The 16296-nt window shown below is 42.7% G+C and overlaps 1 protein-coding gene across 2 annotated transcripts in view; it reads right to left on the bottom strand.

The window, feature by feature from the left end:
- Positions 1–16095, bottom strand: part of LOC126557140 (amyloid-beta-like protein) — a 44954-nt gene extending 28859 nt beyond the window's left edge. For both annotated transcript variants that reach the window (XM_050212816.1, XM_050212817.1), the window contains exon 1: positions 15932–16095. In XM_050212816.1, coding sequence (XP_050068773.1) covers positions 15932–15958 — 27 coding nt within the window. In that variant the 5' untranslated portion in view covers positions 15959–16095. The remainder of the gene's footprint in view (positions 1–15931) is intronic.
- Positions 16096–16296: the final 201 nt, after the last annotated feature.

Here is a 16296-nt window from a genome sequence, read left to right as displayed (position 1 = left end):
TATCGTTTCGTTTGCTATTCCACCCAGTCGTCCATGGTTTTCACTATGGTTATAACAATCGGCATGGGTAGAAACGTAAGTGGGACCGGAACCGAACGTCGAGTGTAAGTTTATTAGAATCCTGCAATGATTTATTCACCCCCATTTCCCGTAGTAAAATCGGGGACGATTACGTGACCAGCGAAAAGCCAGCGAACGCAACACTGATCTGATGCAGATTATTCGACTACCGACGCGTGTATATTGCGTTTATTTTGCGGAAAGCGCCCCTTTCTTGCCTTCCCCACACACAGACCGACCGGTACGAGCGGATGTGGTAGCAATCAGACGTGTGAGTTAGCTCAGTTTATTTATGTTTCACACTTTGATGTTTTCCTGCCATTTTCCGCGAGCCATTCGAATATGTTGCTTTCTGTTTCCGGTGTTTGGCATTCGCGGTACCAGCTCTTGCACCTGTAGAAGTGTTGAGAAATTAAATAACAACCAGATTTTGGTGTGAGTAACAATGCCTCTGACCGTGGCGCGTTCAAATGATAAGTAATAAATCATGAAACCCACGAGCTGATGCTGCTGATATGTCCAGCCATTCCGTGGCTACATTCGACAGACCGATACTGCATGCTGCTTATGAATTACCCAAAACCAAAACGAAAGCATTAGGTTAGCTACGGTCTGGTATAGCCCAACAAGAGCCTAACTGCAGTAGCTATTCAATCTTCTTTGATAATCAGTTGCTGATCGAATGACAGCTTCTACAAGAAAGGAAGGAGAATTGGAGAAGACAGGCAGGTTGTATTATTGGCCAGTGCAGGAAGTCCGTCCAACCACTCGGGAACCACAACAGGCCATCCGGAACCGATGGGCGGCGTGCTAGTGTATCAATTTCTGCAAAGCACAGCTTAGCATATCCCAACAGAACAGATCGAGCATGGGCTGAATTCTATCGGCCAAGCATGCTCCATGCCTTGGCCATGCCCCGTTTGTGGATAAACTGGTTGCAGAATATATGGTTGCCTCAGCCCGAGGATCAATCGGATTGGGCTCGGTCGAAGATTTATGTGCGTTCTGTTATCCTGTTGATGTGTATTGCGTCGAAATGCCGTAATACCAGAAGATACATGGCCTGCTTCCGTGCGGTCGTCGAAGACTTGGGTGAATCTTTAGCACGTGTGTACAAATTTTCATTCCACAGGGCTGAACACACGTCTGGGACGGTACAATGATGAGAGGAGAAAATAATTGAAGGTAGTGTCCTGCATTTCCTGTCAAAATGAAGCCGGAACGAGCGACCGGTCCCTATTCGTCGGATACTCAGATGAATATATTGCATATTAAGGACAAGAAGGCTTGTATGTTTGTGCGAGAGGCAGAGAAATGAAGTGACCGTAGAAGAAATTGGAAGACATCTGCCCGATAGCATTAAACAGTAGAGAGGCAAAGTTTCAGAGACTCAAAACCTCTATAAATAAATGATACGCACCCGGATCGCATTATTAATTTTCATGTAGTTTCATCCATGTACAAAGGGAATTGCACTTGAAATTATCTGTCATCGTTCAAAGGTCTCTGCAGAATAGGAAGGTAATTGATTGTGTTGTGACCATTTCTATTATTCAGATGAATAAAAGTTTTATGATTTTCGTGTAAATACCAAGGAAAGTGTTGGTTTGGAGTTTGAATTGTGTTCGCCCTGGTATTCTAATTCTAATTCTAATTTAGCCATAAAAATATGAATATTTTCTTCACACACATGTAATATTACATAATACAACAGCAAACCAAACATATTTAGCGTTGCATGGTTCAGTTCCAAAACAAAACAACTGCAATTTCAAAACAAAATGTCAGTCAAACCACTTCATTTGACAGATTTTTAAAATACATTTTACCAGCCTTCAATTACTTCAACATTTTGGCAGCGTGGTATACAATGAAACAAATTTCTAACGCCCACATAAAATATTTTAATGATTTTATTTTATGTAAATAAAATCGTGTGCGTAATAGCTTTTTGGTGCTTCAAAAAATTTATTGAATTTATCCTGGTTTTCTTTAGAATTAAAGTTGTCCTTTCTAAGTCAAAGATTAATGAGTTCTTTCAAAATTTGTTTCTCTGGAGTCAAAATTGATGAGCGTTGAAATTCCTTAGACTTAGAGGTAAAATTTAGCGGCAACTACTGTATTATTGCTGGAAACTCATTTTTTACACATCTCAATCAGTGATGATATCGCTTGCAATGCACTTTGTATTAATTCTACCACGGAAACGTAACGATATACCCATCCACTGACCATGTTTTAAAACCCAACTGGTCAAGTTGTACGGTCGCTAGTCAGACACTTCTGACATGGTTCGAATACTAATGAACGTTCGAATTATTCGCAGACCACTATTGCAGCACTCTGCACAGTTTGTTTGCCAATATTAAGCGCTACCGATACCGTCCAGGAGCTCAATTCAGCAGCGGTACCAAAAAAAAACAAAACAAAATGAACTTACCACTGTTCCCCAGAATATCACACACGCATTCTAATCATATTCGTGCCAGCATGCCTATAATTGTATGCAAATTGGCACCATTCATCTACTGCCGACGAACAAATGAACGAACGACTACAAACGAGTGCGCAGGAACCGCTATCGACACGCGAAGAGTCTCGAGCTATGCGAGCATATTCGCGTTGCTCGGAGGTGAAGGTTATACCACAAGATCTTAGTTGAAACTCATACAGCACGGCGTAGCGGGCTTGTTTGGCCGCTGGGTGTGTTTCTGTGTAGTGGAGAACTATACAAGTCAGACATTGATTATCGACATAACAAAGCGAGAGAAAATGGAAGAAAGCACACCAATGTCAGTTGCAAATGATGTGCCGTTCAAAGTTATGACGAACTCGTTAAACCACTACTCGCCATGAAAGTTCCACATTATTTGCATTGTAATACATTTCAAAAAATAATGCTCGAACATAATAAATTTACTCAAAAGAATTTGTGTTGGTAAAAAAATCAAAGCCTTAATAAGTAAACGAAGTAAAAAGAATTATGCTAACACACGCGATCTTTGTTTATTTTAACATTTATGTCTTTGAATATTGATTTAAACAATTGATTAATATGTAAAATCTTCGATTCCTTTGAAAATCAAACAACTTTATTTCTATCTGCACGTTTGTTGATTTATTCGGCATCATCCTCCGCAAACAACTGCATTTAGTGCTTCTGACAAATGGCACCCGGCTGAAACACATACTGGTAGGACCATTTCTAAATTAATTACTGATCCATCGTGAACCGCACGCGGATTTGGTCGTGTGTGAACTGCTGAGTTATTAAATTTCCGATGTGCAGAATGTATGGTGAACTGTTCTCACATCGTGCCTGCTAATCTGGTCTAACCCTTACCCTTTACCGATCCATCGCGACCATTCTTTGACTTTAAAGGGATGAGTGGACCTGAGCTTTCATACTGAACGTCAATTCTAATGCATAATTGATTGCTTCCTATCATTTGTCCTGGTAGTTGTGGACACTACCAACATCATACCCTACAGCACCACCTAGCTTTTACTGCCGCCACTAAGAGACACTAATTGAATTTTAATGCGCAGATGATTTTTAATGACCATTTGAATGGAGTCAAACGGTTTCGGACAGATTTACCTACGGCGTGTTTACGGTGTGCTTTGTGTTCTTGTGCTGATTTTTTAAAGGTTTTTGAAAATGGTGTTCCACTGGTTCTCATAATATGATTGTTTTACTGCAATCGTGTTATTAAATTGCCTTAATTGTGTCCATCATAATCATAATAACACACTCCCTGCTAACTGACCATATTAATCATTTCAAGGATGCAATTCTTCGTCAAGGTCCGTAGACATTTTTTGTCTCTTTTCTCGCTGCCAAGCTCACACTAAAATCAGAATCGCATTATTCAGCTGTAACAGTGAGCTGAGTTGACAATGAGTACATGTGACATTTGGACATAAGTGCACTTACATTCAGTGCTGCACAGTACCGTTCCACTTCATCGCGATCCATGTGAATTGAAAAGCGGGTCGGTAATAAAACTGTTGAAGTGATCATCAACCATACACGCAAAGAAGTTTGTGATCACACACCGAGCAGAAAGGCCCCCACTATACAGTGCCGACTAAAGTTGAAGGAAGGCTCTTGTAATCTGATTTTCCCGTGCATACTCCATCGAGAAACATCAGCGCTGGCAGTGGAAATGGCAACAGCACAAAGGAAAAGACACAAACCATGCGGGCAAGGAAGTATTGCCCGGACAGGTGGCAGGTCGAGAATGAAACAACTGCTGACTCTATCGAGCCTGTGTGTATGCGATACGAATGTTACCGTACTCTGCCATGTAATGGATTTAATGGAGAAACTTGTCCACCCAGTGCCACGGTAAGAGCTGGTCGCAGATCAACCAGGGAAAAACTTTCCACCTGTTCCCGCCAACGTTAACGAAACGTGATACGCCGTCATCTTGATGGACGATGCCCATCGCTGAGTTTTGGAGCGGCCCATGTCTGTCGGCTGCCCATGTCTGTTTCCATTATCGCGATCGCGCTGAAACTCTACCCAGGTTCTGGACGGCCGCTTGAACAAGAGAGTCCTAACCGTTGCTAGCGACTTAGTGGAAATAAATTGAGTTTGACAAAATTTCATTAAAGGCGTACTACAACCAACATCCCCGTCCCAATCGTGCTACCACACGGCTATAAATACTTCCGTACAGCCTTGCGTACGGCAGGCAGTGTTTTGGTGTGCCACTATGGTCTGTCAGGTTTGGTCCTGCGTATATTGCCAACAAGGAGTAAACGCAGTCAATAATGAACAGCCAATTAGTTTCAACAAGGACTTGAACGATCAATTGTTGATTGATAATATTGGATAAAATTGAAAGGACACATTGGGTCGTACTGCTCTTAAAGTATATGTATTGGTTGGGGTGGAAAACAAAGAAGTCAACTTTGGTTAATGGCACCAACTAACCTTTAAGTGTAAGCAACATTAAGATTGATCTATCTATAGGATTTTCAGTTTAATTTGTATTTTATTTGATTTTTTATTTTTTGTTTTATGTTTTGTATTTTTATTGATTTGTTGAGGGCTGCTTGGATGTAGAAAGGATAAAAGCCCCAGTTTTCACACGGCAGGACCGGGGTTCAATTCCCATTTGGACCGTTCCTCAGTAATGAGGACTGACTATCCCACTACGTGATATCAGCAGGTTTAATAAGCCACTAGATGGCCGGCGTGACCGAGAAACATGTTGATTTGTTTCTTTTCGAAGACGCACAAAAGTGAGCAAATATTTTGTACTTGATACTGTGCTATGGTTACATTGCAGCTTCAACATTCAGTGGCTTACAGACCTAAAGCAGCTTTTTTCTGTAATAAAACTAACCTGAGGAGACTGTCTTGTTTACCTTATTGTCTGGCTTGCGGTGATTATGCGACAGATATGCAAATATTGACGCCCCATTGAAATCCTAAACCCTTCGTACGGAATCACCAAACGCCAGAGCGACCTGCGCTGGTGCTATTGAGTGTTGCTTCACTGCCACATGATTGGCACTTTTGTTTGACCACGATGATGAACTTGGATCGTGTTTGTTGATAGTAAAGAGTGAAAAAAAGGGTATATCAAAACAGAATTACTAATGGGGGAGAGAATTGACTTCAGTTGCACGTGACTTCTTTGAACTTGTTCAAGCCTGGTCTGAGGTGTAGATGGAGTTTAGGATATTTTCATTTAATCGTTGTTTCTAATGTAGCATTTTTATTTTCAATTACTTTTAAATGAAATTCAAGTTGTGCAATGCCATCCCTAGGATATAGAAAACAATAAGTAAAGATAACAACTGTATACGAGTATTAGTTAACGAAGCAAAAATACTTCCTTAACTAGCAGGTGTCTCATATCTTTGAAAAACGCATAACGTCTTTTTATTCTTTTTGTAGCAATAAACCCAATAAAACCAATCCAATAAATAACATTACACATAGATTTTCTTCTAGTGCGTTTAATGTTGGTTGTGAACGAAAACTTTATATAATTATACGCACTACGAGCAAGGTACGGTACAAAAAAAAACAGTAAACAATCTGTATCAATCCCGGAAATGGATGCATCCATCCACGACTAATAGAGCGCTTTTGTAGCTTTCGTTTGCCCCATTGCAAAAGCAGGAAAAAACAGGCACAGCAATTTGCACAATGAAATTGAAACAGTTTTCCAATTTCCTGACAACCATTCCCATGCATGTGTACCACTAGTGAGTTCCGAATTTGAAACGGGAGCCTGGCCAAATTACCCGAAAGCATCCTGATACACCTGCAAGCTGAGCACAATTTCATTTCACGCTGCGTCAATCAGATGCCACGAGAAGTTGGATGGAAAACAACACAGCGCACACAAAAAACCTCCAGTCATGCGCTAAAGTTAGCGGAAAAAATAAAAAAAAATACAGAAAAAGAAAATTCTTTTATGGCAGTGCGCTTAAATCTGCAAGATGACGATGATGATGATTGTTACTTAATGCATCAACTAGCAATGACGAACAGGAACGCTAAATATGTGCCCTGCACAGTTGGAAAACAAACTATCCTCATCTCCGTTGGTTCAACCTCACATACACACATGAAACTAAGATGTCCTTTATACGTGTTGAACGTTCGCGAACAGTTGGTCCCAGCCCGAACAACTAAGCGAGGATCGTCTTTGCAATGGACAAACTCCGTTGATCATGGAAACTCCTCCAGCTACTAAAACTACGATTCAAACACTTCTATCCATCCTATGTAAGGCAAACATTCATTTGAAATGCAAAATTCGACCGTATGATGTGTTAATTTACATCACCTCTAGATTCACTTGCTCCAGGCGAACGTGAGCTGGACAAATCCGATGGAAAATGATTTTTGAGCGGGAAGTACAGCAACAGTTGTAATCATACACTGACACGCTTCTTGCGGCAATTCCTCGACTGGGATGACACTGGTAAAATTGGTATGATTTCCGTGCTGTTGGCTGCTGTATGTGTTTTGTAGTGTGATGGGCGGAGAAGCGAGTTCAACAGATATTTAATTAAAATCTCGTTACATGGCGGATGCTCGCATGTTTGGGCTCTCATGAAAACCTCCCTTATGAAGCTAGAATGGGAGTTTTTAGTGGATTATGATCAGCATGTGTGAGAACCCGTAGGAATCTAAAAAACAACCTAAAAACTGGCATCTTGTTGCCTCTGTTGAAGACACGTTTATGCTCTTTGTTGTATTGTGTTTGAATTTTTTTTAACAAAATAGAAATACTGAAATATAAAATCATATCTAACGGCCTGACCGTTCAAGTGGAACAAACAAAAATGTGGCAAAGGCAGAGCCGTAAGTGTACTAAATGTACCATAAGTATAAGCATTAGTAATTGGGCATTTAGAGGCCATTTTAGGGCGGCAGAAAGCATCCGCTCTGTTGAAGGCAGCAACATAACCTTCTCCCTCACCCGGAGCCATGCTTATCTCAGATCCATATACCTCACCGCGGCCATCCTTAAAGTACGCTCGACCAGTAAGGCTCCCCGGTCAGTCGGCCGTTTTGATTCAGCGCTTTTTTGCTTGAGGCCTCCTTGAGACTCTTTTTGCTAGGGATCTCCCTACTTAGGACTACTGGACGAATGTAGCATATCGAACTAATATTCGTGCCGCGGTTTTTATTTTATTTTATTTTAGTATGACGGCTCTACGCGGTATAGAAAAGCTTATTTCAAACATAAAATGTCTATGTTTACATAGATATATGTCAACATAGACATTTGATATTTAAAAATCGCTGTCCGGTGGTATAGGTGACTGTGGCGCCGATCTTCAAACGGCAGGACCGGGGTTCAAATCCCATCCGGACCGTCATCTCGTAGTGAGGACTAACTATCCAACTATGTGGTATCGAGGAGAGTTTGATAAGCCATTCGATGGCCAAGCCAAGCCAAAAACAATTTTAAATATTTACTTTCTGTAAATAGAGAACGCATAGTAACTTTTGGCAATGCTTTTGCTTACGCAAAGCACCTTTGTATTAAAAGCTAACCAAAGAATTTGTTAATATACTTTTTATTCGTTTTCTACCGAAGTAACTTGTGATTCTTCAAGGGCCTTAACGAACTCCGGATTCATCAGCAATACGTTCTTCTAAAATAAAATAAAAACAACTCTTTATTTGCTTCATTGCAGACAATTCTGCAATGAAAAGAACCATCCTTCATTAAACCAAATAAAACAAACGCTACCGGAACGGTAATTCACGTGGAAGCGCGATAAGCAGTTTATAACGAGGGTAAACGCCATCGTCAATCTCAATAGTATGCGTTCTCATGCGACCAACCAAGCACTGTTTTATTGTTGTGGGAAAGCGTTAAACTCGCCCGTCTCATTTGCCGCATCTCAGTGTTATTGTCTTCACCTCCTGTTATCTAGAAAAGCAACACGGTGACCATAAATGCACTAAGCCAAAGGGTGCACTGCAGAATTTGTATAAAGAATGGATAGTAACCCACCAGTGATCAGAAAGCCCTCTGATGCAACAGTCCGGTCACACAAGTACGCTTTTAAAACGAACCCCTATGCGTACTGCTGGAGTAAGGCAATATTTAGCCACTAGATTGTCATCGTGGTCCTTAAGCACCAGAAATTATGTATCCTCATAAACAAAACCACCATGTGCGCTCGGGGCATGTTGCACCGTTTATTTATGTGCATCAAGGATGCATGGTACCCGACCAAATCGGCTGGATACTCATTTTGTAACTGAGTAACGATGCAATCCTTCACTAGAAGTTGCGGTGAATTCAACAAGAAAACCAAAAGAGCATAGTATGAATTTGTGATGTAATCTATCCGTAGCTGGATGGTATACGCAAACAAACGCCTTGAGTTACTTCAAAAAGGAATAGCCTTTAGGCACCATCACTAGCCTACATCGAAACGCAAGAATTTCTCCGATGATGCCGCCAATCCTGCACATCTGCAGTACGACCCGCAAATAAAGCACTAGCTGTAAAAATAATGACATCAGCTAACAATGCGTTAGTAACAGCACAGCGTTTGCGGCTCGTACTAAACAAAGCTGTTTATGAACCACATTCGCTCGTCCAATCTTAGTACTCTGGCGTACCCTGTTTTAACTGGCAATCTGCTTCAATCCCTACCTACCCTGGCAAACTCTTAAAGATTTATACCCAAAATATCGTCATGCAATTAAGCAACATTCTTTTTCTATCGCTTTTCTTTTTCATCGTCAAGCGCTATCCTTCGGACCTCCATTGGCTCTTCGGTGCACGCTGACAAACGTCAAGCACTAGACGACGTAAGCTTTTTTTCCGACCCGCCACTGTGGTCATCTGGTGTTGAGTTATTATTATGCATGCCAAAAATCCGTGGGGTTTTCGGTATCCACACTGCACATTCGTTTGCCAGCGCACAAATCTCGATGGGGACAAAAGTATAATGGCGTTTTGTCGCATGATTCATACTGTCCTGGCACCCAAACAACCCCCGGGGTTCAACCGTACAACAAGTCGAAGCAGGAAGGTTTCGGTCAGACGAAAATGGTGCTTCGTAATGAAAATTCAATGCACAAGCACCGGCACCGACAAGAGGCGCAGAGCGAACCAATTTATCCGCAGTTTATTTTTGTGCAAATAGCCCCAGAACAACCAGCCCCGGTCTGGTTCCGGTTTCGGCCGGGAGAAACCGAGCCCCTTTGAGATTCGTCCTGTGATTGCGGGGATGAAGTCGTCTGTGGATCTCGACGGTCCTGCAGATCGGTTCGCTCGGATAAACTGCGGACTATCAGGACAGGAAAGCAAATAATGGTCGTGTTGTTTGCATGCTGTGAGCTTTATGTTGTTCCATAATTTAGTCCTTGCGGTGGTAAAAGTAGCCACATAGCCTCTGCAAAGTTGCGTCGATTTCGACAAGCATGAAGCGATTTGAAGATTTTTATATTGTTCCACTTCTTACCACAGGGTGAAGAAGGTATTATCGTGTGCCGTGCCTTGCAGACAGCAACGATATGATGCTTGCACTCGATCCCCATTGAAGGTGGCAATCGTATCACAAACCCTAAATACATTGTTTCCGAGTGCAGTAGGATGTAATTTATTACATTGCTACGTTTGCATAGTCCTGTGGCTGTTCCCTGCATCTCGTTTTGGAAGCGAGCTACAGCATTATTAGTATTTGGGGTTTCCACGATGGCAAAAATAATTCAATCCAAGGATAGACAGGCCAACTACAGCTACCACCGCTAATGGTCAACCCACATACTTAACCTGCTATGTGTGTGTGTATGCTAAACGGTAAGTGAAAATAAACTATTTCTCATTTACATCCTTTCAACGCTCGAATGGTGCAAGGTGAAATGAGCCCATCGTTTCTATTGCTCTCACGGGGGTTTCTGTCCTGCTCTCGTCAGTCCCATAACATCTCAATCAATAAATTCTTAACCTCAAAGGACCTTGGACCAGGCAGCGCTCTCGTTGTGCCAGCATGAAGTTAAATATCTGAGGTAATGTTGGAGGCGCTTACACGATTGCTTCGCTACCTTTTACATTCGGTAGCGGTACTTCAACTCCAAGGTAACAAAGCACAAGCACCCGGAGCAGCGCCCCGGGAGCAATTCGGAGTCGCGTCCTGAATAAAGGCACTATCGATCGGATACGATTGAACGAGAGTCGTCGATGTGGAGATTTTTCGTTGCTGCGTAAGGTTTTTTTTTCTCTTCCTATAACAGCAATCGAGAACAATGCGCTTCCAAGAAGAGCCCTTACGTGATAGTATGCAGAATAAAACTGTATCGCTCCATTGCTTTCGATCACCTTTCTTTCTATAGACTCGCCGTGTATCGCTTCATCTACACCATGCAGGACTATAATCCTCATCCTCATCATCATCATAATCAAGATTTCTTCGCAGGAAAATTCACAACGCATGCCCTCCGTGCCGGTTCCCGGAGTTCAATTCTTTCCCTCGACACACGCACTCGGCCAAAAGCGGCGAGCATTTTAGATTTGTGATAACAGAAAATCTACATATTTTTATGCTGATTCCATCATCGAATCAAACGGTCTACCGGTTTGCGGATAGCAACAGCAGCACCAAGCAACCGTACAAAACAGTGTCTGTATCCGGTGGCAAGATGTTGCTGGCTTGTTTGCTTGTTGCCGTCCAATTTTGTGCTTTTTGTGAGGTACACTTACTTTTACTGCGGAGAGGCTTCAAACTCCAATTTCAAAACAGGGCGTGACTCGGTTTGTTATGTGTCTATGAAAATGGATGCGCGTCGCGTTCTTCCTGCTGCGAGCGTCTTATCGCAAAACATCACACCAAACCAAACGATTTGTATGTTTTATTTAAGAAAGATTATACATAACTGCAACAAAAGTTTCAATCGAATCCGATACTGTCTGTTGCGAATTGTTTGCGCTGTGCTGGTGAAGAAATTAATTACTACTATTGAAAAGTTTCTCCGACACTAATCTTTGCCCTGCTGCCATACCATTCCATATATTCTCATATGGTTAGTCTCACACCACTAGGCAGGAGAAGGCTCCGTTGCTCGCCTCCATGGGAAAAGTTTCACCCATTACGAGATACGTAAACACGAGGAAACGCTGATCCAAGCATGTGTTGCACTGGTTGTTTCCTGCGCCGTGTGTTTGTGTCTATAACATCCGACATCGTCTCCGTGCGAAGTTACGCGTTGGCAGAAGCAACCCAGCAGTGGTTCGAGAGAGCGTGTGATGCTAAAGAATGTGGTCCAACAGTTCACACCAATTCTATCCATTGGCACTACGGTACCGGTACGCTCACATTAATTTCGTGTATCCTTGCAGCTATCTACCCCTATCGTTCCCAACTTAACCCCCCCCCCCCCTCCCACCCGGAGACCGATGGTAGCAAATATTTCAGCGCGTTTGTTTGTGAGAATGTTTCCCATTTTCGTCCAAACGATCCCTTATTTCCCGCCAGGGGATGCCTTCGAGTACATCTTAAGATGATGGTGTGAATTTGAATGTGTTTTCCTTTTGCCTCAGTGGCTTCGAATAGCTCGGGTGGAAAATGAACTCCCAGCCCCCTCCTCCTCACAGAGCTTCGTGTATGCATGCAACGGGTTACGGCTTCACCCCATCGCATTCTTTTATGTGCAAGGGGTCATAAGGACACAAACGCTACCAGCAGCACAAAAACGCTGGGACACACCCCAGAAGAGGATGATGTTCTACTTCGGCGAACGCGTTTTGCTCGTTCTGCTGGTAAAACTAGTGCTACGTGCGCTTTCCACCTTGCGTACTGAACCTCTCGTTTGTGTTTGTGTGAGAGATTTTTCCTCTGGTACTCTGGCTGCTTGTACTACTCTTTGACGTTGCTTTTCAGCGTTTTGTGCTGGCACTACGATGAGTGGGTATGAAGCATTCGGGGTTTTCTTGGAAATGAAACAAACAGTACAGTGTGCAGCCCGAGATTTGTGCCACCGATGTGATTGTTTGCTTTAAGCAATTGCAGTAGGGTCTTTCGATGCCCTTGCAAGACGATGCTGTCCGATTCATTGCTACCCATCGCAGAGGTCTACACCAACTGTATTTGTGGTGAAAAGCAGCATAAAAGAATTGTATTCAGATAAAATAGTTCCTATCCAACGCAAAAAGTCATGGCCGTAATACGTGATGGCACAGTGCATTTTTACTAAAATCCTTAATCGCAAAAGAATACTGATGTACATACGTGTGTGTGTGTGTTGTTTTACTCTGAATGCATGTGTCTGCTTGAATATGGAAAAATCCATAATCACAATCACAATGTGCATCACCAACGCGAATGTTGGGCAGGATTGTTACGGAAAAAGAATGCATCAACCGCGTCGTTGACGCATTGTATCCTGCACTCTGGCTGCATTTTTCTGGTGCCACATTTTACTACAAAAATCAACAACAGAATGCACCACTGCCTCCGATTGGGATGTGTCGAATGTCACCATCCGGATTCGTCAGCAATCAAAGCGAAAGATGAATCTGTTCGACGAATGCGAAACAGCACTGCTTTCATGCACTTCTTTATGTTCGCAACTATTTGCAACACAATCGCAACACTACTGCATCTTATAGCAAACGGTGAAACACGAAACAGAAGCATAAAAGTCGATACTAAAATTTCTCAGGTCACACCAGATGGTGTGCGAATTTAACTCTTCAGCAATTTCCATCCCAACAGACTGAGCAAATGCAAAATCCATGCTCTTTAAACACACCGAAGAGAAAAGAAGAGCTTGCGGAAATAGTCGGGGAAAAAATCACATCCTTTCTAGCGTGGCACATTCCCATGGAACCGGAAAAGAAAAACACCCTGAAGCATTTTATATATCTTACCATTCGCCTTGCCGTGCAATGCAACGGTGCTGGTAGTGGTTGCATCGTTTGGCATTTACGCGCGCCTTCACACTGTCGGGCGTTTGCAATACTTCCTTTCCAACGACGCCAGCAGTCATTACGGTACAGTTGGCAAGCTGCTGCGTTCGGATGGTGCGGGAAAATTTAAAATGTATTGCAAATAGTACTTTCATCGCCAAAATGCTCTACAAATACTCCAAAACTTGACGCACAGATAGCAAGGGGCGAAATAGTGAAGCAGCAAGCGCAAAGCACGAGCGCAAGATTGGAAATACATTTTTCCAAACGTGCTTCGCGAATGAATTTGCTTTGGTGCCGTTTTCTTTTTTACCGATGCAAACAAAGCAGAGAAAAGAATTACCAACAACACACAGCAGCTTGGCAAGAGACTGCAGGCAACGCTGGAGGTGTTATTCGGTGGTATGCGCACCACAGCAATCATGGTGAAGTATTGCCGGACAATCAGAACGCCACTGGCGGTGGCTATTCCCCCGCGGTAACAATTCCGGGGGAGAGGTGTTATTTTGCTCTTAATTTATTTGAATTCTTCACCACGGTACGGCGGAAAACCCGAAAGCAATTAAGAGGCACTCCGGAGACCGTGCCCAGCAGCAGTGCCGAAACATTCACACCCCCGGAGAGTGAAAGGCACGAATGAATACGCAAATGAATCGTTCGATCAGTTTATCAAGTTGCAACTGGGCACCTTCAAAGACTTTGCGCCTCCCCTAGCGAGCGCTGCCCGAGGCGATATTATTTATTTGATTGCTCAATTGAGTTTTCGGCATTGGGTGATGTGATTTGCAGGAGCTGATTTCTGCGCTGTGAAACGCAGCTTGCATTAGAATTTGAGGATTCAAAATAAATCATATCATGAAGCTGTATTTCAAATACCCAAGTATGTAGGTTAAATATTGTTTGACAATTAATATACGGCTGAACGGTGGTTCAAATCCCACCCGGGCTGTTCCTCCGTAGTGAGCACTGTCTACACAACCACGTGGTGTCAGCAAGTCTTTAGTAAGACATTCAATGCATAACTCCAGCATAACTTAAGAAGGTCGTTAGATTGTTGGCTGGTGATTTCATTCGCTCCCATTACAGTGTGTAAATTACAGCTTGCAAAGGGTTTTGCGTACTCATGGTTTCCATTCCTGTAATACATTTATACACTGACTATACGTTCGATTATCATTTAAACGCTAAACATCTCCATGGAAAATAATTGACATTTATGACATCTGCATCATGCAATTCATTAGGAGAAATTTCTGCACACTACACTGCATTACGACCGTACCATCTGTACCAGTCCATTGTACACGCTTTTACAGTCCTGCACACCATACAGAGGACAATGCAGAGAGGTAAATAGGGCCGCAGAAATAGGACAGAAATTACAGCTCTGTTCCGAAGGGACGGATCGAATGCTCTGAAACTGAATCGCTTGCTATTAAAGCCCGTGTGTTCGATTTCAAGATTTTCCATCACGATCGATATACAGTATCGGTACCAAGAACGTGCGTATACCACCGGAATGTATGGGCAAACGATTTCAACCGGCACTCGATATGAAAGCGAGAATTGCTTTTCATTGGCTCGTCGCTTAAACCAGACGCTCTCGGCACGTAACCTAATAATCACGGTGCAAGGTGCAACGAGACATTCCAGCGCGTTCCATACCTGTCCGACAGTGTTGGAGCCCGTTGCAGTTGAATAGCAAATTGAAAAATCTAATTACTCTCCCCATTGCTGTAAAACTATTTCATCTACCGTTATCACGGACGGTACGAAAGCTAGGAAACGATGGTGAATTTGCAGTGAGTGCAGGTGGGACAGGTTTTTGGATACAGCCAGGTAATGGAACACAGCGGTATTTATAGCCCACAGCATCAGCATCTTCAAAGATGTAGCGCTGGAACGCTCGTTAGGAACATCAAACACGGTTCCGTTCTAAAGTTCAGCGCCAACGTTCACGTGGTGAAGCGACTACCATCTGCATAACTTTGCTCGTTTCCCAGAGGGCATTTTGTAAACGTTTGGCATCGTTGACATTGGTAAACAATTGACAGTCGAAAATCGACACATTTAAACCTCCGAAGTTGCTGCCGAAACATCTTCGATAGAATGCGTTGATGTAAATTGCTGCTCAGGGGCAATTACAAAACAAAAATCCAACGAATTCGTTCTCACAAAAGTAAGCGTTTAAGTAACACTGTTTTAAATACATTGAACAGAAATATAATACAAGTGATTCTAATTTTTTTTGGGACTTATATTTTGTCTAATATTACATGAGTTTGCATAATACATAGTTTGCCAATAGCCACAAAACAGCAAAGAAATTATTTATTGCTTTGTTGTTACCAACATCTAAATCCTTTCTGTAGATCCATCCATCGTTGAATATGATAATGCTTACATTATGTTAAAAAATATCATTCACTTTCATTCGTCATGTCCATTAATCATCCACTTACCTTCTTGCAGTAGTCCAGCAGATCCATCTTGTCACGGAGACATGTCGTGCCGGGGACCTTGATGCTCAAGTCCGTTGTCCATCGACCTTCCTCCGACAAGAACTGCGGATGGTACGTCTGTCCGGCCTCGCATAGCACCGAAATCTGTGGTTCCCAGCGCGGTGATGCAGCCTGTTAGAACGAGAGGGAGAACATGGGAAAATGTTGAATATGAGATGAAATGAAAATTTCACAGTGTAAGGGGAGGCTGCAAATCAGTGAAACTGGGCCCTATAATCCTTAGGCCCTGGGCCGAAGATGGTCGAAAGCCCGTAATATGCTAATGCGGATGCGGGATTCATTAAACATTCAAGAAGCACAAAGCA

This window comes from Anopheles maculipalpis, chromosome 2RL, assembly GCF_943734695.1.
Source record: "Anopheles maculipalpis chromosome 2RL, idAnoMacuDA_375_x, whole genome shotgun sequence".
NCBI lineage: Eukaryota > Metazoa > Arthropoda > Insecta > Diptera > Culicidae > Anopheles > Anopheles maculipalpis.
Note: the sequence above shows the minus strand (reverse complement) of the source record. Positions and strands in the feature narration are given on the sequence as shown.